General features: G+C 36.4%; 1 protein-coding gene across 5 annotated transcripts in view; it reads right to left on the bottom strand.

The window, feature by feature from the left end:
* Window positions 1-25,158, bottom strand: part of FER (FER tyrosine kinase) — a 478,023-nt gene that overhangs the window by 388,663 nt on the left and 64,202 nt on the right. For all 5 annotated transcript variants that reach the window (XM_060143370.1, XM_060143371.1, XM_060143367.1 and 2 more), the window contains one exon: window positions 10,485-10,658. In XM_060143370.1, the coding sequence (XP_059999353.1) occupies window positions 10,485-10,658 (174 nt within the window). The remainder of the gene's footprint in view (window positions 1-10,484; window positions 10,659-25,158) is intronic.

The raw sequence follows: 25,158 nt of genomic DNA, 5'->3' as shown, positions 1-25,158 counted from the left end.
ATCATTAGTGTATAGGAACGCCAGAGATTTCTGTGCATTAATTTAGTATCCTGATACTTTACCAAATTCATTGATTAGCTCTAGTAGTTTTCTGGTAGCATCTTTAGGATTCTCTATGTATAGTATCATGTCATCTGCAAACAGTGACAGCTTTACTTCTTCTTATCCGATTTGGATTCCTTTTATTTCCTTTTCTTCTCTGATTGTTGTGGCTAAAACTTCGAAAACTATGTTGAATAATAGTGGTGGAGTGGGCACCACTGTCTTGTTCCTGATCTTAGTGGAAATGATTTCAGATTTTCAACATTGAGGACGATGTAGGCTGTGGCTGTGTCATACATGGCCTTTATTATGTTGAGGAAAGTTCCCTCTATGCCTACTTTCTGCAGGGTTTTTATCATAAATGAGTGTTGAATTTTGTCAAAAGCTTTCTCTGCATCTATTGAGATAATTATACGGTTTTACTCCTTCAATTTGTTAATATGGTGTATCACATTGACTGATTTGCAAATATTGAAGAATCCTTGCATTCCTGGGATAAATATGACTTGATCATGGTGTATGACCCTTTTAATGTGTTGCTGGATTCTGCTTGCTAGTATTATGATGAGGATTTTTGCATCTATTTCATCAGTGATATTGGCCTCTAGTTATTTTCCTTTGTGACATCTTTGTCTGGTTTTGGTATCAGGGTGATGGTGGCCTCATAGAATGAGTTTGGAGTGTTCCTACCTCTGCTGTATTTTGGGAGTGTTTGAGAAAGATAGGTGTTAGCTCTTCTCTAAATGTTTGATAGAATTCGCCTGTGAAGCCATCTGGTCCTGGGCTTTTCTTTGTTGGAAGATTTTTAATCAGAGTTTCAATTTCAGTGTTTCTGATTGGTTTGTTCATGTTTTCTATTTCTTCCTGGTTCAGTCTCGGAAGGTTGTGCATATCTAAGAATTTGTCCATTTCTTCCAGGTTGTTCATTTTATTGGCATAGAGTTGCTTGTAGTAATCTCTCATGATCCTTTTATTTCTGCAGGGTCAGTTGTTACTTCTCTTTTTTCATTACTAATTCTATTGAATTGAGTCTTCTCCCTTTTTTTCCTGATGAGTCTGGCTAACGGTTTATCAATTTTGTTTATCTTCTCAAAGAACCAGCTTTTAATTTTATTGATCTTTGCTATCGTTTCCTTCATTTCTTTTTCATTTTTTTCTGATCTGACCTTTATGATTTCATTCCTTCTGTTAACTTTGCGGGTTTTTTGTTCTTCTTTTCCTAAATGCTTTAGGTGTAAGGTTAGGTTGTTTATTTGAGATGTTTCTTGTTTCTTAAGGTAGGATTGTATTGCTATAAACTTAGCTCTTAGAACTGCTTTTGCTGCATCGCATAGGTTCTGGGTTGTCGTGTTTTCATTGTCATTTGTTTCTAGGCATTTTTTTATTTTCTCTTTGATTTCTTCGGTGATCACTTGGTTACTAAGTAGTGTATTGTTTAGCCTCCTTGTGTTTGTATTTTTTACTGATGTTTTCCTGTAATTGATATCTACTCTAATAGCGTTGTGGTCAGAAAAGATACTTGAAACAATTTAAATTTTCTTAAATTTACCAATGTTTGATTTGTGACCCAAGATAAAATCTATCCTGGAGAATGTTCCATGAGCACTTGTGAAGAATGTGTATTCTGTTGTTTTTGGATGGAATGCCCTATACATATCAATTAAGTCTATTTTGTTAACGTATCATTTAACTTGCGTTTCCTTATTTATTTTCATTTTGGATGATCTGTCCATTGGTGAAAGTGGGGTGTTAACGTCCCCTACTATGATTGTGTTACTGTCAATTTCCCCTTTTATGGCTGTTAGTATTTGCCTTATGTATTGAGGTGCTCCTATGTTGGGTGCATAAATATTTACACTTGTTATATCTTCTTCTTGGATTGATCCCTACATCATTATGTAGTGTCATTGTCTCTTGTAATAGTTTTTTATTAAAGTCTATTTTGTCTCATATGAGAACTGCTACTCCAGCTTTCTTCTGATTTCCATTTGCATGGAATATATTTTCCCATCCCCTTACTTGCAGTCTGTATGTGTCCCTAGGTCTGAAGTGGGACTCTTGTACACAGCATATATACAGGTCTTGTTTTCATATCCATTCAGCCAGTCTATGTCTTTTACTTGGAGCATTTAATCCATTTATATTTAAGGTAGTTATTAATATGTATGTTCCTATTACCATTTTCTTAATTGTTTTGGGTTTGTTATTGTAGGAGTTTTCCTTCTCTTGTGTTTCCTGCCTAGAGAAGCTCCTTTAGCATTTGTTGTAAAGCTGGTTTGGTGGTGCTGAATTCTCTTAGCTTTTGCTTGTCTGTAAAAGTTTTAAGTTCTCCATCGAATCTGAATGAGAACCTTGCGGCTAGAGTAATCTTGGTTGTAGGCTTTTCCCCTTCATCACTTTAAATATGTCCTGCCACTCGCTTCTGGCTTGTGGAGTTTCTGCTGAAAGATCAGCTGTTAACCTTATGGTGATTCCCTTGTATGTTGTTTGTTGTTTTTCCCTTGCTGCTTTTAATATTTTTTCTTTGTATTTAATTTTTGATAGTTTGATTAATATGTGTCTTGTCTTGTTTCTCCTTGGATTTATCCTGTATGGGACTCTCTGTGCTTCCTGGACTTGATTGACTATTTGCTTTCCCATATTAGGGAAGTTTTCAACTATAATCTCTTCAAATATTTTTTCAGTCCCTTTCTTTTTCTCTCCTTCCTCTGGGACCCCTATAGTTCCAATGTTGGTGTGTTTAATGTTGTCCCAGAGGTCTCTGAGACTGTCCTCAATTCTTTTCATTCTTTTTTTTTTTTTTTTGCATTACACAGGCCTCTCACTGTTGTGGTCTCTCCCATTGTGAAGCACAGGCTCCGGATGCCCAGGCTCAGTGGCCATGGCTCATGGGCCCATCCTCTCCCATTCTTTTTTCTTTATTCTGCTCTGTAGTAGTTATTTCCACTATTTTATCTTCCAGGTCACTTATCCATTCTTCTGCCTCAGTTATTCAGCTATTGATCCCTTCTAGAGAATTTTTTGTTTCATTTATTCTGTTATTCATCACTGTTTGTTTCCTCTTTAGTTTTTCTAGGTCCTTGTTAAACGTTTCTTGTATTTTCTCCGTTCTATTTCCAAGATTTTGGATCATCCTTACTATCATTATTCTGAATTCTTTTTCAGGTACACTGCCTATTTCCTCTTCAATAGGCAGGTTTTTACCTTGCTCCTTTATCTGCTGTGTGTTTCTCTGTCTTGTCATTTTGCTTAACTTACTGTGTTTGGGGTCTCCTTTTCACAGGTGCAGGTTCGTAGTTCCTGTTGTTTTTGGTGTCTGCCCTCAGTGGCTAAGGTTGGTTCCGTAGGTTGTGTACACTTTTTGGTGGAGGGGACTAGTGCCTGTGTTCTGGTGGATGAGGCTGGATCTTGTCTTTCTGGTGGGCAGGTCCATGTCTGGTGGTGTGTTTTGGGGTGTCTATGGACTTATTATGATTTTAGGCAGCCTCTCTGCTAATGGGTGGCATTGTGTTCCTGTCTTGCTAGCTGTTTGGCATAGGGTATCCAGCACTGTAGTTTGCTGGTCGTTGAGTGGAGCTGGGTCTTGGCGTTGACATGGAGATCTCTGGGAGATTTTCGCCATTTGATATTACGTGGAGCTGGGAGGTCTCTTGTGGACCAACGTCGTGAACTTGGCTCCCTCACCTCAGAGGCACAGACCTGACGCCTGGCTGGAGCACCAAGAATCTGTCATAATCCACACAGCTCAGAATAAAAGGGAGAAAAAAAAGAAAGAAAAAAAAGAAGATAAAATAAAGTAAAATAAAGTTATTAAAATAAAAATTATTAAAGATAAAGAAAGAAGAGAGCAACCAAACCAAAAAACAAATCCACCAATGATAACAAGCGTTAAAAATTATACTTAAAAAAAAAAAGCACAGACTGAACCCTAGGTCAAATGGTAAAAGCAAAGCTGTACAGACAAAATCACACAGAGAACTATACACATATACACTCACAAAAAGAGAAAAAGGGAAAAAATATATATATATATCATTGCTCCCAAAGTCCACCTCCTCAATTTTGGGATGATTTGTTGTCTATTCAGGTATTCCACAGTTGCAGGGTACATACATCAAGTTGATTGTGGAGATTTAATCCGCTGCTCCTGAGCCTGCTCGAGAGATTTCCCTTTCTCTTCTTTGTTCGCACAACTCCTGGTGTTCAGCTTTGGATTTGGCCCCGCCTCTGTGTATAGGTCACCTGAGAGCATCTGTTCTTCGCTCAGACAGGACGGGGTTAAATGAGCAGCTGCCTCAGGGGCTGTGGCGGGTGGGGAGGGAGGGGTACGGAATGCGGGGTGAGTCTGTGGCGGCAGAGGCCACCGTGACGTTGCACCAGCCTGAGGCGCGCCGTGTGTTCTCCCGGGGAAGTTGTCCCTGGATCATGGAACCCTGGCAGTGGCGGGCTGCACAAGCTCCCAGAAGGGAAGGTGTGGATAGTGCCCTGTGCTTGCACATAGGCTTCTCGGTGGCTGCAGCAGCAGCCTTAGCGTCTCATGCCTGTCTCTGGGGTCCACGCTGAAAGCCACGGTTCGCGCCCATCTCTGGAGCTCCTTTAAGCGATGCTCTTAATCCCCCCTCCTCGCACACCAGGAAACAAAGAGGCAAGGAAAAGTCTCTTGCCTCTTTGGCAGCTCCAGACTTTTTCCCAGACTCCCTCCCGGCTAGCTGTGTTGCACTAGCCCCCTTCAGGCTGTGTTCACACAGCCTACCCCAGTCCTCTCCCTGGGATCTGACCTCGGAAGCCAGAGCCTCAGCTTCCCACCCCCACCCATCCCGGCTCGTGAACAGACAAGTCTCTCGGGCTGGTGAATGCTGGTCGGCACTGATCCCCTCTGCAGGAATCTCTCCGCTTTGCCCTCTGCACCCCTGTTGCTGCGCTCTCCTCAGAACCATTTTTTTTTTAAGATTCCATATATATGTGTTAGCATATGGTATTTGTTTTTCTCTTTCTGACTTACTTCACTCTGTATGACAGACTCTAGGCCCATCCACCTCACTACAAATAACTCAATTTCATTCCTTTTTATGGCTAATATTCCATTGTATATATGTGCCACATCTTCTTTATCCATTCATCTATCGATGGACACTTAGGTTGCTTCCATGTCCTGGCTATTGTAAACAGAGCTGCAATGAACATTGTGGTAAATGATTTTTTTTTTTTTTTTTTTTTTTGCGGTACACAGGCCTCTCACTGCTGTGGCCTCTCTCATTGCGGAGCACAGGCTCCAGACGCACAGGCTCAGCGGCCATGGCTCCTGGCCCCAGCCACTCCATGGCATGTGGGATCCTCCTGGACTGGGGCACGAACCCGTGTCCCCTGCATCGGCAGGCAGACTCTCAACCACTGTGCCACCCGGGAAGCCCTAAATGACTCTTTTTGAATTAGGACATAGAGTTTTTAAAAAGTAGTCCATCATTATCCTTTTAATATCCATGGGATATGTACCTTTCACTTCTGATATTAGTAATTTGTACTCACACTGGGTTTTTGTTAGCCTGGCTAGAGCCTTACTGATTTTATTCTTCTCAAAGAACCAGATTTTGGTTTTGTTGACTTTATTAGTTTCATATTTTCATTGAGTTCTGCTCTAATTTTCATTATTTCTTTTCTTCTGTGTACTTTGGATTCAATTTGCTCTTCTTTTTCTACTGTCCTAAGGTGGAAGCTCAGATGATAGATTTTAGATCTTTCTTCTTTTCCAACAAATGCATTCAATGCTATAAATTTCCTTCTAAGCACTGCTTTTGTTGTATCCCACAAATTTTGATAAGTTTTGTTTTCAGGTTCGTTTCATTCAAAATATCTTTAAATTTTTCTTGAGATTTCTTCCTTGATCCACATGTTATTTAGAAATGTGCTGTTTAATCTTCAAGTATTTGGGGATTTTCCAGCTATCTTTCTGTTACTGATTTCTAGTTTAATTCCACTGTGGTCTCAGAGAAGACACTGTATCAACTCCATTTTTTAAAATTTGTTAAGGTATGATTTATGACCTAGAATGTGGTCTATCTTGTTGAACCATCCAATGTGAGTTTGAGAAGAATGTGTATTCTCCTGCTGTTGGATGAAGTAGACTATAGATGTTCCTTATATCTAGTTGACTGATGATATTATTAAGTTCAACTCTGTCCTTACTGATTTTCTGCCTGCTGCATCTGTCCATTTCTGATGGGGGGTGGGGAGGGTGCTGAATTCTCCAACTATAATAGTGGTTCATCCGTTTCTCCTTACAATTCTAACACTTTTTGTGGTTCTATCAGTATTTTGATGCTATGTTGTTAGGCACATACATGTTAAGGATTACAGTGTCTTCCTGGAGAACTAACCCCTTCAACATTATGTAATTCCCCTCTTTATCCCTGATAAATTTCTTTACTTTGAAGTCTGTCCTGTCTGCAATTAATATAGCTACTCCCACTTTCTTTTGATTAGGGTTAGTATGGTATATCTTTCTCCATCCATTTACTATTAATCTATATGTGTCTTTATATATAAAGTGGTTTTCTTGTAGACAACATACAGTTGTGTTTTGTTTTTTTATCCAGTCTGACAATATCTGTCTTTTAATTGGTTCATTAAGACCACTGACCTTCAAAGTAATTATTGATATACTTGGATTAGTATCTACCATATTTGTCACTGTTTCCTATTTGTTACCCTTATTAGTTGTTCCAATTTTTGTCTTCCACTATTTTTCTGTCTTTGTGGTTTTAATTGAGTACTTTATGTGATTCTATTCTCTATCATTTCTTAGCATACTAGGTATACTTTTTTTTGCTTTTTTTAGTGGCTGCCCTAGAGTTTGCAACATACATTTATAACTAATCCACTCTTGCTTTCAAATAACACTATACCACTTCATGCATAGTGTAAATACCTTACAATAACAAAATAATCCTAATTCCTCCTTCCCATCCCAAGTATTATGGCTGTCTTTCATTTCACTTATATATAAGCATACATAAAAATATGTACACACACACAGGATATATACATGAGTGTACATAATCAAATACATTGTTGCTATTATCATTTTCAATAAACCATTATCCATTAAATCAATTAAGAATGAGAAAAATAAAAGTTTTCATTTTATCTTCACTCATTCTTTCCCCAATGCTCTTTCTTTCTCTATGTAGATCCAAGTTTCTGACCTATATCATACTTTCCTTCTCAGTCTATTGGCAACAAATTCCATCAATTTTTGTTTGTCTGACAAAGACTTTATTTCTCCTTCACTTTTGAGGGATATTTTCACAGGGTTCAGAATTCTAGGTTTATGAGGGGTTTTTTCATCATTCATTCTGCTTGGTGTTCTCTGAGCTTCCTGGATCTGTCATTTGGTGTCTGACATTAATTTCGGGAAATTCTCAGTCATTATTGTTTCAAAAATTTCTTCTATTCCTCAGTCCCTTTCTTCTCCTTCCCATTATATGTATGTTACACCTTTTGTAGTGGTCCCAAAATTCTTGACTATGCTGTTTACTTTTTTTTTCAGTCTTTGTTCTCTTCGCTTTTCACTTTTAGAGATTTCTATTGACATAAACTCAAGTTCAGAGATTCTTTCTTCAGTTGTGTTCAGTCTCCTAATAAGCCCATCAAAGTCATTCTTCATTTCTGTCATAATGTTACTGAACTCTAGAATCTCTTCTTGTTCCTTGCTTAGGATTTCTATCTTTCTGCTTACATTGCCCGTCTGTTCTTGTATGCTGTCTACTTTACTCATTAGAGCTCTTAGCACATTATTAATAGTTGCTTTAAATTCCCAGTCTGATAATTCCAAGATCCCTGTCATGTCTGGTTCTGATGCTTGCTCTGTCTCTTCCAATTGTGTTTCCTGCCTCTTGGTATGCCTTGTCTCTTTCTTCTTGATTGTCAGGTATAATGTACTGGGTAAAAGGAACTGAGGTAAACAGGACTGTACTAATGTGGTGCTAAGTTGGCAAGGAAGGAGAAGCATTTTATAGCCCTCTGATTAGGTCTTGGTCTTTCACTGAGCCTGTACCTCTGGACCATGAACTTCACATGTACTTCTCAGTCCCCACCCCACCTTACATGGGACAGGATGGCTAGAGTGAGCTGGAGTTGGGTACTTCCCTTCCCCCAGGTCAGTTAGGTTCTGGCTAAACAGTTTGTCCTGACGACAGACCTTGTTAAAAACAGAATGTTCTAGCATATGTCAAAATTATTCCTTTTCCTCTGCCACTACCAGGATCATGAGATTTTTTTTGTTTCCTATATTCTCTGTGAGAACCTCATAGGGATTTGGGAGGTAAAATTCACAAGTGTGAAGGCCCCTCAATGAGTGGGTCCTCCTGGAGTTTGTAACCCTCAGAAATGTCCACACTGAACTCCCAGAATTTGTCAGTTACAGTTCAGGTTTTTCTACAACCAACAATGGTTCCCAAGACTGCTGCTGTTCTGATAAGTTGCGATTCTCTGTATTTGCTTGTCAGTCTCTCCAATTGGTGGGGGGGTGGGGGGGGCAGTCATCTGCTCTGTGACCTACTTTCTCTAACGGATCTAAGAAAGAGTTGTTGATTTTTCAGTTTGTTCAGCTTTTTACTTGTTGTTACGATGGAGGGACAACTTCCAAACTTCTTACATGCTGGTCTGGAAACTAGAAGTCTTAACTTTTGAACTTGCTAAACAACCAATTCACTATTCAGCAAACTGGCAATTTTTTAGGGGGTGGGGGGGCTATGTTGGGTCTTCATTGCTGCACGCAGGCTTTCTCTAGTTGTGTCCAGAGGGGACTACTCTTTGTTGCAGTGCACTGGCTTCCCATTGTGGTGGCTTCTCTAGTTGCAGAGCACGGGCTCTAGGCACGCAGGCTTCAGTAGCAGCACGCAGGCTCGGTAGTTGTGGCTCACGGGCTCTAGAGCACAGGCTCAGTAGTTGTGGCACATGGGCTTAGCTGCTCCGTGGCATGTGGGATCTTCCCGGACCAGGGATCGAACCTGTGCCCCTGCATTGGCAGGCAGCTTCTAAACCACTGCACCACCAGGGAAGTCCCAAACAGGCAAATTAATATCAAAAAGCAAGAATTATCCTACCTTACACCTCATGGCAACCAAATAGTTGATACAGGAAAAATTTTTATTGAAAAACTCCAGCTAACAATTGCATCAGAAATGACAGAAGTAAAATATTGCCATTTTACAACCTCCACTGAGCTAATGGATCTAAGCGGTGAATATGAAGTGTTGCTAAAACTATTAGGGGAAAGGCTGAAAAGAATCTTTTTTAATAGATTGAGCAGACTGGCAACACTGGAACCTATTAGTCAAGTTTAACATCAGAAGAAGATAAACAAGCAGACATTATATACCTCTTGATATGAAACAACAGGAAGTCTATACCAGCACCTATGATGTATTCTTGCCCAAAATAAACAGCCAAAATCTTATCAAGTCTCTAGATCTAACTTCCAGTTTGCAAGAAAATAGGAGGATGAAGGAATATGTGAAACTGCATCACAAGCTGCTAACAGGAAAATCCAAAATGAAGGAATTAAATGCTATAGAATAAACTACCCAGTTTCTCCCACAAATAAATGGCATTTTAGAAGTGGGGTGGTGAGGGGAACCTAGAGATTAAGAGATTATTCAAATGCAACATATGAGCCAGGTTTGGATCATGATTCAAATGAAACAACTGTAAAAAAACATTTAACAATCATTTGAGCATAGTCAGGATAATTAATAATATTAAGGAATTATTGTTATTTTAGGTGGTTAATGATAACATAGTTTTTTTAAAAAGAGTACTTATTTTAGCAATATATACTAAAATATTTATGGATAAAATAATAACTGGAATTTTCTTTAAAATTATCCAGTGTAGAAGAAAAGTAGGTGAGAGTATAGATGAAAAAAAAGAAAATATTGACTATGTGGATGGATAGGTCAATGGGAGTTCATTTAACTATTCTCTCTTCTGTACATTTGCAAATTTTCATAACAAAACCCATTGTAAAAAGTTATCCAGAAGAGACAGACTCTGTGAAAAAAATTTAGAAATATTCCAACTAATTTATTTTGCCTATTTTTATTATATGCATAGAATTAAACGATGCAAATTAATTTTCTAAAAGCCTAAAAGAGCTATTTCAGTGAGTAAAAAATAAAAATTCTAAGTGATAAGAAAGCATTGTATCATCGTTTAATTGGCAGCATTTTTTTCTTTCATGAGAGTATATAAAGTAACAGTATATCTTATAATCAATAATGTTGTACATTCAGTAAAAATAAGATACCACTTATTAGAGACACTGAAATCTATTTCTTGCCAGGAAATGGTGACTAAACAATTTTTAAAGTCAAACAAGATAAAGTATTTCAGTGAATTTAAATATCAAATTAAAGAAAGAATTCCAGAACGGAAAGACAAACCTTGATCATCTCTGCCTCTATCTGCTGATGAACACCTATATAACTCTTCTTCACCTGCTGCTTGTCTTTGATCATCATGGTGAGCCTGTGTAAGGGCCCAGAATTTAGGTCCTCTGCATGTGTCTTCATTATCCTACTAAGTTGTTCCGTCTGCTGAATCATAAGTAGCCAAGACTTTTTAAAAAATAAGAAATAAAATTAGCACTTGTATTAGAGGTTTCCACTTAGCTGTCTTCAGGAACTTTAAATATTTAGTTTTACACAAATTATTACATTAATATAAAAATGGCAGGTTTCTGGCAATTATGCAAGGAGCTATATGAGTGGTTCATATTTAATATCTTTAAATTCAAGAACAAATGCTTCAAAATTCAGTAATCAGAGACTGCAGAATTCTAGGACAGGATTAAGGGACTCTGAGAAGCCACACTTGCAGTCTTCATTTTACCACTTCTTGTTTGTTTTTCAACACACTGATATATTGCTTCTGCCCAAACCATTCTATTGCCTTAGTAAGGTTAACACTTCCTAATGATCAAATGCAACAGAAATTTACCCATCTTCATTCTTAACCTGTTTCTCTGAGGCATCCGATCCTACTGACTCACTTCTTCCTGAAACCCTCTTTTTTGGTTTCTATGGCTTCTCATCTTCCAACATGCTGGCTTGCCTTCCTCCCTTCCTAAAAATTCCTTCTCAAACTTTATACCTGCTCTTCTTTTGCTGTCTATGTCTTAAATACTTGTATTCTCTACATTTCTATCTTATCTCTTTTCTTAATAAATACCATTAGTTCTCAATGAGTTTTCTAGCCCAACACATTGCCTCAATAGCAGACACACATAATGGTGGGTTTGGGACAAGTGGGCATATGGATACTGCTGGAAGAACAAGTCATCTGTTTTTAGACTTTCTACCTTATTAATACTGAAAAAAATAAAGGGAATGCTCTTCACTACAGGTCTTCAAAATTCTATTCAGAAACAGGTATTGGAGACTTTCCATGGTCAGAGAGGATCCATGGTAAAGATACAAAAAATAGACAAGGTATAGTGTCAGATATTTCACAAGAGTAATTTTCTACACTATTACCTTTGATCTGTGAATGAACAGAATTTCTGTTTCTGTTAGTAGTCCAAAATAATCCTAAATCAAAATTTAATAGGTATCTAAATCAAAAGTATAGACTAAAGGAAGCAAATTCTTAGTCAGAACTCACCAGGGTCTAACTTAGTAATCCTGCTTTTTGATACACTGCAATACGTTTTTTTAAAAAAGTAATCTTTGAGGACATTTCTTTAGGGAAAAGGGTCATTTTTAGTTGTGAGATGCTATTATGAACATGAAATAAGATAGATGGCCTACGAACTCATCGTATTTACTTTCAAATTCAATAACCTCAGTACTAAAATGCTCGATACCACAAAGCCATTTAAAACTAATGTAGCTCCTCCATTAAAATATTAAATTTAACAAAGATGAAAACAAGAAAAACTATACAAATGTGGATTAAAAACATAATTTAAATTGCCCCAGTAATTCTTGTAGCTTTGCCTTTTTCATTTGATATTTTCACTCTAAAAAATACCATGTTTGAAAAACACTGTATAGCATGTGCAGAGTATTAAGACTACCAAAAATAAAGTGAGAGGAATCTGTTTCTTTCTCAAAAAAGAAACATTCTCTATCTTCAAAAAGCAAATACTCTCTAAGTGCTTTGTAGCAATAAATTTTTGTGATTCTATGTAGGAGTCCTTGCAGCCTTCTTAGAAGCTAACATTAAAGATCACACAACTAGGTCAGATTGCCCTTCACCTCCCAGGAGGGCACATCTCATCCTGTCTAATAGCCCTGTTCACTGCAGTCACTGTGCAAAGTCAAAACCTCCCAAGGTATATATTATCACCCCAACTGTCAACCCCATATTGCCCTCAATATCTCCTATTCTGACCCAGGACACTATCTATAGAATCCTGTACTCTCAAGAACTCTTGCTCTATGATTAGAAAACTCCTTATACTTCTTATCAGAACTTTCCACTTGTCTTCTATCTGTAACAAAAACCTGGCTTGATCCTACTAAAAACAACCTAATACTGCTAATAAATATGCCCTCTCTTCCTAGAAGTCTCTGTTCTTTTGAAGCTCAAGTCACCCTTGCACATGAACAATCCATCAGAAACTCCTTCTGATTCTCCCTCCAAAGTCTACCACAAATCTACCCACTTCTCTTCATATTCACTGCCACCCCTTTTGGAAGATATGATTATCTCTGGCTTAGACTGTTGCAGCACCTCCTAATTGGTGTCCTCTCTTCTACTCATGCTCCTTTCCAAACCATTCTCCTTAAAGTAGCAAAAGAAATTGTCATCTCCTGCATAAAATCCTACACTGGCTTTCCTTTTCATTTAAAGAAAAATCCAAACTTCCTTCTAAGACCTATAGTGTCTCAGATTATGTGTCCTCTGTCTATCCTTTCAACTTCTGTTTTGCCATTATCTACCCAGCTAAATAACTTCTAGTAGCACTGGTCTTCCTTTAATTTCCTAAACATTCTCTCTTCCTGGGAGCTCATCCTCTCTTTCACATAGCAAGATCCACCTCTTCCTTTAGGAATCAGCTAAATCTCATGTAGGTCTAATGCTTGCTATTCTTTATCTTACCACTTAAAACAACTATTTATTTGTATGTATACCATTTTTTTTAATGTCTCCCCAACTACAGTGGAAGCTCCATAAGGATAGTACTGTGTCTCTGTGTTCACTATTTTAGGTATTCACTGTGATGCCTAAAATAATAGCTACTAAATATTCTTTGAAAGAAGGAAGGGCGAGAGGGAGGGAAAGAGGAACAAATGTAGAATAAAACCATTAAGTGAAAATATGCCATTAAAAGATTTTTTTAATTGTTTCAAACTGGAATTAGATAGCATAGAACAATGCCAATTATGATGGGGAAGGAAAATTAACAAGTCTATCTTCAACTGATAAAACAACAGAGGGATTAGAGCAGCACACAATGCAATAAGAAGCACTGGCCTAAAAGGAATGAGTGAGTGTGCAAGAAAATGTTTGGGTGGTGTATAACTTGAATTAGACGCATGGCTGGAATATTTCTTAAAAAGAGAGATGAGTAAAATGTTAACAGATGCTTAATAAACAAACAAACAGAAAAGATGCATTTCAACATTTATAATTAAACTGATATAGCACTTTGCAGATATGGCTCTTTAGTTCAGGCATAGCAGTGGCCAAAGCATAGATAAATTATTTGTTGATTAGGATAATTTGTGGAAGATAATTCCTTATCTGCAGACCATCTCATCTGCAGACCATCTGCAGACATTCAAATTGCTTTATTACACAGAATCCTGCTTAAGGGATTAATAATGTTCCTCATAATGGAATTTTACCAGTAGTCAGAGTCACTGATGCTGAAAGCTACAGACAGGTTAAGAAATAATAAAAAGTGAAAATATCTGAAGTTAATTTTAGAAAAATCTAATCACAGGCAAAGAATATTAATACAATTTGAAAATAAAACCATTGTGGTTAAGTTTACAAAATAGAAAAAAAGTATCTTAACTTCTGAGAGAAGAGCTACAAAAATGTGAAAGTAGGAATAACTTAACTATAATAAACTAGACAAAAATCCCAAAGGATACTAACAAAATCAGGAGTGAGCGATTGATAAGAAGTATGCTCATTTCCTCACCTTTCATACATAAGAGTCAATAGACAGCTTTAGTTATAAAATTTGTAAATAAAGGGCTTCCCTGGTGGCGCAGTGGTTGAGAGTCTGCCTGCTAATGCAGGGGACACGGGTTCGAGCCCTGGTCTGGGAGGATCCCACATGCCGTGGAGCAACTGGGCCCGTGAGCCACAAGTACTGAGCCTGCGCATCTGGAGCCTGTGCTCCGCAACAAGAGAGGCCGTGATAGTAAGAGGCCCGCGCACCGCGATGAAGAGTAGCCCCCACTTGCCACAACTAGAGAAAGCCCTCGCACAGAAACGAAGACCCAACACAGCAAAAATAAATAAATTAATTAAAAAAAAATTTGTAAATAAAGAGATACAGATTTAAGCTTATAATTTTTAAGTTTCAAAAGTTAAACAAGTGAATGTTTAGAAAAAATCAGACTATATAGACCTTCTGAATTACAAAAATAATTTTTAAAGAAAGTTAACATTGTCCACTAGAAAAAGAAAACAAAAGAAACTTAAAATGATTAAAATTAAAAATAAGCTGCAAAATAAAAATTATACTAAACACATCTGTTAAATATTATATGTAAACTTTATGTGTTAAACATCTATGAAAAGGAAAACATTATCAAATCAGAGGGGAAAAAACTTCACTATACACAAAATGAGAAACATCAGTAAAATAAAATAACATGTAACAACAACAGAAAAGATAGGGAAACCCCTCCCCCAGAAAAATATGAACAGTAAGATCCAGCAGTCATTATATTCAAATGATAAAAAACTGAATTCTAGACACAAAATATAAAACAAAGAAGGGCACAGTATGTTGCCAAAGAATATCACTCAGAATGAATATATAACTGTTGTGATTCTTTTCATTCCAGAAAACAGTACATCTAAACAGAAAGCAAAAATGGTGGAAAATGCAATGAGAAATCAAAAGTAGTAGGAGAATTAAATATACTCATCTCTACCTGTGAGAGACTAGACTAAAAAAAAATAATAATACAGAGTACCTGAATAAGTAATTTAATAATATGTTTGACCTATCATCATATATAAAACTCTATATACTACAGGTCTAAAAATACCTATTTTAAAAGAATATTTTTAAAAATTAGATAATATTGGGCTATAAGAAATTTCATAAATTTCCTCAAAAATAGAAATAGTGCATACTAACCACACTATCTAGCCTCTTTCAAATAAAGGAAAAAATCCTTATCAGAATTTTTTAAAGGAAAAAAATCAAATCATTCCTAAAAAATGCATAGGCCAAAAAAGTTAAGTTTTTAAACTAAAAGAAGACCTAGAAATAACAGTAAATAAAACACTGACCATCAAGCTCCATGATACACAGTTCAATATGCTCAGATTCACAAACTTTACACTATTTCTAAGTAAGAAAATTTTTAAATAAATTTATTAAAATACAATTTTAGAAGTTAGAAAAGGGAGAACAATATAAAACTAAGGAAAGTACAAAGAAGGAATTGAAAAGAAAAAATGAAAAATATTTATTAATTAGACAAAAATAAAAATAGAAAAAATGTTGACAGCATTAAAAAGGAGAGCTTAACAATAACAAAGGAAATAACAATAACAAAGGAAATAAAGTATATAAAATCGACACTTAGAACTAACCATAAATTAAGACAAAATTGCAAAAACTGAGAGAAGCATCTGAAAATAAATGAAGTAGCTTTTTTTTCTTTTAAAGAGAAATGCAAATTAGCAAAATTGACATTCCAAGAGACTGCATACAGATCATTCCATTTTTTGCTCACAGGTACATTCCCAGCCCTTTACCTGCTGGGACCTGATCTCTGCAAACTGTATTTCCCAGGCTCTCCCTTGCTAACTGGCTTTTGGCTTTATTGGGCAATGGGAGGTACTGGCACAAGGCTGAAGGGCAGGAAGAAGGGAGAAGCCAGGATATATTTCTCTCTCCCTCTCAGATTCTTTCTTTCCTCTGTCTCTCTGCTTGTAATAAGCCCTCCTCCTCCTTTTGTGGCTTCCAGATGGTAGAGGCTCCACATAGTTACTAATCTCTGAGGTTCTTATCTTTCTCTGTTTGCTCTCAGCTCTTCTAAAACTTTTGAACACATTTACCCCAATTAAATCCTATTTATTGAAGTACCTAGTGTAGGTTCTGTTTTCCTGACTGAATCCTAACTTTTACAGATAGGAAATTCAAAGAGACGAATAACCATGGAATACATGGTTATCATAAATCAATTATCAATAAAATACCTCTCATAAAGTACAAAGCTCAAACATTTTTTCCTAATGAATAATTTCAAACCTTTATGAATCAGATGCCTTTGGTATTACCTAAGTTGTTTCTAAGAATGGAGACTGAAAACAAAGTTCCTAAAATCACCATAACACAGATAACAAAAAATGATGAAGATACTACAAAATTAAATTCATTTATAAATACCAATGCAAAAGTCTTAAGTAAAATATTAATTGTGCAAAATTGTCCATTAAAAGAAAAACATCTCATAATCAGTTTGGGAACATTTCAAAAATGAATATTTAATAGTTAAACATAGAAGTATTCCCATATAAGTCAAACACAAACCAAGCTGTTTAATATCAGCAATGTTATTTAACATTATTTCTGAGATGCCTCTGAAGATAATGATTTGAAAGGAAAAGGCTTACCCTTTCTAATAATAAAAAAATACAAATGAAGCCATTTGAAATTATTTTTCATGTATCAGATTGACAAAATTAAATAAAACAACCACACACTGTAGGTAAGTGTATATGGGAACAGGCTCTCTAATGCACTGTTAGTGGAAATGTAAATTATTGAAAAACAAATTTGGTAATAGCTACTAAAATTCTAAGTGGGCAAACTTTATACCCAGAAATTCTACTTCTTAGAATTTATCTCACAAAAAATATTTTCACAAGAATTCAGATTTTATTTATAAGGATATTTATCACAATCTTAAGAGCAAAAAGAGTTCAATTTAAAAAACTGAAGAAATGAATTATAAAATGATATGCAGCTATTAAAAAAAGTAAAGTAACTGCAAGTGAAATGATACAGAGAAAGCCCAGAATACATAACTAAGTAAAAAAGCCAAACTTCAGAACACTTTATAGAGTACAAAGTTATTTCTGTAAGATAAATAAATGTCTTGTGTGGGCATATGCATTAAAAAAAAATACAGAGAAGAAAATTAGGATGACTATACATGAAATGTGGAAAAGATAACAAATTATTTTTTTCTCCTCAAACCTGAAATGCCTTGTAAAAATGTAAATATTAGAACTAATCCAAAACAAAATTATTTCTCAATTCCATCCACTCAATTCCAACTCAAATTCCATCCACAAGCTGCTCAAAATACATACACACTGTGACCTAACACCACGATAGCACTTCTAAACATAGGGCTTACTAAAATACGAAACACCAGCCTTTACTATATCACTCCAAATTTAGGACAGATGCTTCCATGTAATTAAATTGCAGCTCTCATATGGAACAGGGAACAATCATCACACTACAAGCCAAAACTATATCTAAAATAAAATAATACAGAACAAGATGAGTTATTTTTTAATCATTACATGATAGTGTGAAAAATATAAAACAATATCTACTCAAAGGTAGTAGGAAATATTAGCAGCTCCTCCATAAAGTGGTAAAAACTCACTAGTTTAACTTACTTTGGGGAAATAGTCTAAATTAATTTTTAAAAATTAAATGTTAGAATTTTCCACAGAAAATAATTTATTCCATTCAGGTATATATAATAGCAACAGGTATGAAATGTAAAGATCCTATCACACTGCTTATATTTCCATATATTAGTAATTGTAATTAACAAATTAATCATGCATATTATCAGGTACTCAGAAATGAGATGAAGGAAACAAGAAAACACTGGTTTTCTTGATTGACTGATTGATTCCTTTGTACCAGGAACAATGTTAGAAAGAGGAGATAAAATAACCAGCAAAGTAAAGGACCTCTTCTGACCATGACATACTTTACTAACTGGAATCAAACTCATCTTCCCATTGAAAACAACTAGAAAATGGGGCATCATGCATGACACTCTTTTCATATATTGGACAGCAGGCAGCACAGGGCTGGAATCCCAAAGAGAAGTGAAAGGCCTAAAACTGCCCCAGTTGTCTTCCTGGAGTTATTTTCTTAAGGGAAGTACATGGAGAAAATCAGAGATAAACAGACTTAGAAGTCATAGTAAAAAGTTTGATATATACCAATTACAATGCCCAATCAGAAATTTTAGGCAAGGGACTTGGCCATTACAGGGGTTAAATTAAAAGGTCAAGAAGAAAACTCTCTGGGCCTCACATAGCTTATACTTGTTTACATTTTTTTATTAAAATAATAATGCAAACCCTCACCTGATCTGAATTATCTTAAATTCTAAATATGTAGTCTGATTTCATAAGTGCTAATTACGTCTTCCCAGAAGAAAAATAAAATGCTACTGGGAAAATCTTTAAAAATAAGATCAGCCAAGATGGAGTAACAGGGACCAAATTTACCCTTCTACCTGAAACAAGCAAAAAATGGACAAAAGATATGGAACAACAGTTTTCAAGACACTGTTTATCAGCCAAAGAAGAACAGTGATCACCAAGAAAAGGAAACAAACAAGGCGAGCCCTACAATTGCCCTGACTTACTGACTTGAGAGACTGCAGCACAGGAAGGAGAAACTGAAGGAGACACCAGCAGAATCCCTGGGGTGAGGAGACAAAGCTGAGAGTCAGGAAAGAGCAAGGCAACTAGAGTTCATGGGACAGACTACTGGAGAGGACAGAGGTACACAGAGAGAAGCCCAGAGATCTGCAGTGAGCCCCGCTCCATCCAGGATTCAGCACAACACTGATCAGTGCATGCCCGGGAGAAAACTACAGGAGCTGGGCAAAGAACTGGCTGAAAAGACTAAAGGGAACAGGACCTGGTGCTCACCCATGGTTGGGAATACTGCCCGTTCCCACCAGCCACACGGAAAAACTCAAAATTTATGGGGCATGGGGTAGAATACTCAAAAAAGTTTTACCTTCCTAGTGGGGAGTAATTAGCCCTGGAGTTAACACTGTTCTGGTCCTGCCTAACAAATCTTAAACTCAGAATCCAAAAGATGAAACTCTTTCCAAGTAACGTAACTGTGTCCCCAAACAAAACTCAACAACACATAGCAACACAAACTATCAAAAATGAAGCAGAGAGAAAAAAAATTTTTTTTTTAATAAACAGAGTATCACTGAACTTTAGGACTTTTAGAGATCTAATATGTGTATAATTAGAAACATCATAGGAGACAGAGAGGAATAGGAAAAGTATTTGAAGAAATAATGGCTGAAAATATTCAAAACTTGATGAAAATGAAAAATCCAGATTCAAGAAGCTCAATAAATCCCAGCACAAGAAGCATGAAAACAAAACAAAAAAAAACCCCCACACTATCAGTACCGTATCTGAGTCAAACAGCCTTCCAACATTCAAATGTTTTATAATGATAATATAATAGTTTTCACAAACTGATTACATATATGAAACCCATCAATTCTATAACTCATTTTGATGAGTTTCTGGATAACTTATTTTTTTCTTACAGCATTTAAAATTTCCTCCCCTGTAAATATAGCAGGAATTGACTAGTCTCCTCTGCATGGTTTATATCCCAGTATCCAGAAATCTCTACAGGTATGATCTCATCTGGTGGAGATTTGCAAAGAACCAAAGGACTGAGTTTACTTAGTGAGTGAGCAAGAAATGGATCATCTGAGTTAAATATGTCCTTTAATTTCAGGGGATTTCGGCTTCTCTAATTAAGCCTTTCTAACAATGAAACGGTTGAGGGACTTCCCTCATGGCACAGTGGTTAAGAATCTGCCTGCCCATGCAGGGGATATGGGTTCAATCCCTGGTCCGGGAAGATCCCACATGCTGCAGAGCAACTAAGCCTGTGCGCCACAACTACTGAGCCTGTGCTCTAGAACTGAGCCTGCGTGCCACAACTACTGAAGCCCCCACGCCTAGAACCTGTGCTCTGCAAAAAGAGAAGCCACCGCAATGAGAAGCCCACACACCGCAACAAAGAGAAGCCCCTGCTTGCCACAACTAGAGAAAGCCCGTGCACAGCAATGAAGACCCAATGCAGCCAAAAATAAATAAATTAAAAATAAATTTATTAAAAAAGAAAGAAAGGGTTGAAACTTTTTAGACCCTGTTATTCAAGTACTATAAATTCTCATATTATCAAACACTAACATCACAATCAAAACAAATCCTGAATAAAAATACTATGTAGACAAAAAAAATGACTAAATATTTTTAAATAAAATAGAATCAAAATAATCAACATAATCAAAGTCAATATCTGGGTTCTAAAGAGTGGTACCAAATATGCTGAGCCACATCATCTCAGTCATTGCCCAATCTCAGCAGTAAGGAGAAAGCCATTATGACTACCAGAATATTGCTACTGCTACCAAAAAAGTGTAAGTCTAAATGTCTAAACAGGGACTTCCCTGACAATCTAGTGGTTAAGACTCTGCACTCCCAATGCAGGGGTCACAGGTTCAACCCCTGGTTGGGAAACTAAGATCCCGCATGCCACACAGCATAGCCAAAAAGAAAAAAAAGGGAGGGAGACGCAAGAGGGAGGAGATATGGGGATATATGTATATGTACAGCTGATTCACTTTCGTATAAAGCAGAAACTAACACACCATTGTAAAGCAATTATACTCCAATAAAGATGTTTAAAAAAAAAAAAGGTCTAAGCACAGATTCAGACCACGAAGGAAACTATATTACCTTTTCTTTTCTAATACTTTTTCTTCAAATTTTCTAGACTCAGTGCCCCTCAATTGCTTGTGTTCTTCTTGGACTTAAAGGCCACTCTTCTTGTTCTTCTGAGGAACAAAGATAACTGGCCAGAGTCATCTTTGTCCTTCAGAAGTAAATCACATAAGCTCAGCAGTCTGTCCTACCAAAAGTTACAGGTTGAATTAAAGACCTCCACAGTCTCTTCCAGCTCCAACACCCTGTGGTTGTTCTCTACTTAGCTACTTCCCTCATCATCCTCATAAACTCATTGACCTCTGTTGCTCATGTCCACAGAAGACTGCTTTGTTGATCCAGCTCTAGTGGATCTTTGTTAATACAGGGATGGCCTATTTGAAAATTTTAAAGAAAACAATAAATTACAGTAAGGAGATGTTTGCCTACTTCCCTCTAGTTTCTGGGTAATATTCCTGTTCTCCACCCTGCTGCATCCCACTCCCATTCCCCATCCATGTCCTAGAGAAGTGGTTCTGTTATTCCCTATTTCCTGTATCCCCAAAATTTCCTTGACTGGCTCTTTCAACTCAACATTTTTTACAAAAGCAAAGCCTTTGCCTTCCCCAATCCAACCAGTTCTTCCAGCTACTGCTCAATCTTATCTTTTTTGAAAGCCCCTCAAATAGACTTCTGGGGGGAAAAAAAAGTTAAAGCTCTGCATTTGTTTCCAGAAGGTATGAACCAGACTATAGACTTAGGATACTCCCTTTTGAAGCTCTACCAAAGAAATGCTGTTTTCTTTTCTCATATCCTGTGTAATACAGAACCAAGAGGTGAGTTTGATGTTCTCCATTACTTCTCCCCAACTCCACCCCTATTAAAGCTAACCTTGCTTGTCAAGACGGCCCTTTACTCCTCTTCTCCAACACTGTCTACCTCTGATACACTCATAGGCTTTTTCTTATTCACCCCTTACATCAACAGTCTGAGCACATATCTTCATCTTATAAATGGTGTCAGAGAGATTAAGTAATCTGTCCAAGATCATAATACAGCTAACGAATGGAAGAGCTCAGCTTCAACCCAAATCTACCTCTTACTGTGCTAGACTGGAAACAACCTAAGAAGTCTGGAGGATACAGAAGTATGGGAACCTAAAGACCCTTGCAATGAAGGACTACTTTGAGAACAACATCTAAGCTAAACTGATGAGAGTACCTTATAAACTGATTACATATTACATTAATCTGTATTTAGTACTTTATCATTAAATTACAAGCTTAAGAGCTATAGGGAAAAGCCATCTACTCTCTGTAGGCCACCTACTTTGTAGCATGAATAACAAACAGCTAAAGTGAAGAAGTCCTTCTAGGCCAAGATTAATGAGTCATTCTTGATATGACACAGTCTGTTAGAAGAAATGAAGATGAAAAAGAAAGAGGCCTCTCACTGTATTTGAGTTTCTAACTAGAATAATGAACCACACTTCAAATCTTCCTAAACAGAACAATTAAGAAATAAATCATCTTCTTACCTAACCAACCCCAATATCACACTGGATAATTAGAAATAGTACCACTTTAACACTGACAGTACACATTTCTTTATGCTCCAGGAAAACAAATGACTGGTTTGGGACTTTAAGTTTTAGAACATTTTTCAGAATGTTAAGTGTTATAGTAAATAACACTAATATTATATCATAACATACTGTTTTTTACATAAAATGCATTATTTCAAAAGACTTTCTGAATTCCTAAATGTGCTTATTTTATGTCTGACTTATTTCACTTAGCATAATGACCTCAAGGTCTATCCATGTTGTTGCAAAAGGCAGGATTTACTTTTTTATGACTGAATAATATTTCATTGCATATATATACCATATTTTCTTTACCCATTCATCCACTGATGGACACTTAGGTTATTTCCATATCTTGGCTATTATAAATAATGCTGCAATGAACATGGGGGCATACATATCTCTTCAAGATGATAATTTAATTTCCTTCAGATGCATACTCAGAAATGGAATTGCTGGATCATATGATCATTCTATTTTAATTTTTGAGGAACCTCCATACTGTTTTCCAAAGTAACTGTACCAAGTTATGACCATTTGTATGTCTTCTTTGGAGAAATGTTTATTCAGATCCTCTGCCCATTTTATAAATGGATTGTTTGGTTTTTTGCTCTTGAGTTGTAAGTTCCTATTTTTTTTTTTGCTGGTTTATAACATTATATGTTTCATGTGTACTATATTTCTATTTCTGTATACACTACAGTATGATTTTATATATATAGATATATAGATATAGATATATATCGCATCTTCTTTATCCATTCATCTGTTGGTGGGCACTTAGGTTGTTTCCATATCTTGCCTATTGTAAACAATGCTGTGATAAACAGAGGGGTGCATATATCTTTTAAAATTAGTGTTTTCATATTCTTGTGATAAATACCCAGAAGTGGAACAGCTGAGTCATATGGTAGTTCTAGTCTTAATTTTTTTGAAGAATCTCCATACTGTTTTCCATAGTAGCTGCACCAATTCACATTACCATCAACAGTATACAAAGATTCCCTCTTCTCCACATCCTCTCTAACACTTGTTTCTTGCCTTTTTTGATAATAACCATTCAAACAGGCATGAGATGATACCTAATTGTGGTTTTGATTTGCATTTCCTTGATGATTAGTGATATTGAGCATCTTTTCATGTACCCATTGACCATTTATGTGTATTCTTTGGAAAAATGTCTATTATGATCCTCTGCCCATTTTTTAATTAGGTCGTTTTTTGTTGTTGTTGAGTTGTATGAGTTCTTTATATATTTTGAATATTAGCCTCTTAATGGGTATATGATTTGCAAATATCTTCTCCCAGTTGGTAGGTTGTCTTTTCATTTTGTTGATGGTTTCCTTTGCAGGGAAGAAGCTTTTTAATTTGATGTAGTCTCATTTGTGTTTTTGTTTTTTGATTTTTTTTTTTTTGCTTTTATTTCCCTTCCCTGAGGAGACACATCCAGAAGGATATGCTAAGACCAATGTCAAAAAGTATACTATGTTTTCTTCTAGGAATTTTATGGTTTCAGGTCTTATATTCAAGTCTTTAATACATTTGGAGTTGATTTTTGTATGTGGTGTAGGATAGTGGTCTAGTTTCATTCTTTTGTATGTGGCTATCCATTTTCCCAACACAATTTATTGAGGAGACTATTCTTTCTCCATTGTATGTTCTTTGCTCCTTTGTCATAAATTAATTATACATATATGTGTGGGTTTATTTCTGGGCTCACAATTCTGTTCCACTGATCTATGTGTCCAATGTTCTGCCAATACAATGCTGGTTTTTTTTTTTTTTTTTTTTTTTTTGCGGTACGCGGGCCTCTCACTGTTGTGGCCTCTCCCGTTGCGGAGCACAGGCTCCGGACGTGCAGGCTCAGCGGCCATGGCTCACGGGCCCAGCCGCTCCGCAGCATGTGGGATCCTCCCAGACCAGGGCACGAACCCACGTTCCCTGCATTGGCAGGCAGACTCTCAACCACTGCGCCACCAGGGAAGCCCTACAATGCTGTTTTAATTACAATAGCTTTGTGATATAAGTTGAAGTCAGGGAGTGTGATGCCTCCAGTTTTGTTCTCTCTTCTCAGGATTGCTTTAGCTATTCAGGGTCTTTTTGGTTCCATATAAATTTTAGGATTTTTTTGTTCTATTTCTGTGAAAAATGTCCTTGGGAATTTGATAGGTATTACATTGAAGCCACACATTGTTTAATGTAATAGGGACATTTTAACAATCTTAATTTTTCCAGTCCATGAGCATAGAATATCCTGCCATTTCTTTGTGTCATCTTTAATTTTTTTCAACGTCTTATAATTTTCAGTGTACATGTCTTTCACATCCTTGGATAAATTTATTCCTTGGTATTCTATTCTTTTTGTTTCACTTGTAAATGGTATTCTTTTCTCAATTTCTCATTCTGCTAGTTTGTTGTTGGTATATAGGAACACAAAAGATTTTTGTTTTATATTAATTTTGTACCCAGCAACTTTATTGTACTCATTGACTATTTCTAATAGTTTTTTGATGGAGTCTTTAGGGTTTTCTATATATAACATCACGAAATTTGCAAATAGTGATGGATTTACTTCTTCCTTTCCAATTTGGATG

Source organism: Lagenorhynchus albirostris, chromosome 3 (genome assembly GCF_949774975.1).
Source record: "Lagenorhynchus albirostris chromosome 3, mLagAlb1.1, whole genome shotgun sequence".
In the NCBI taxonomy this organism is placed as follows: domain Eukaryota; kingdom Metazoa; phylum Chordata; class Mammalia; order Artiodactyla; family Delphinidae; genus Lagenorhynchus; species Lagenorhynchus albirostris.
Note: the sequence above shows the minus strand (reverse complement) of the source record. Positions and strands in the feature narration are given on the sequence as shown.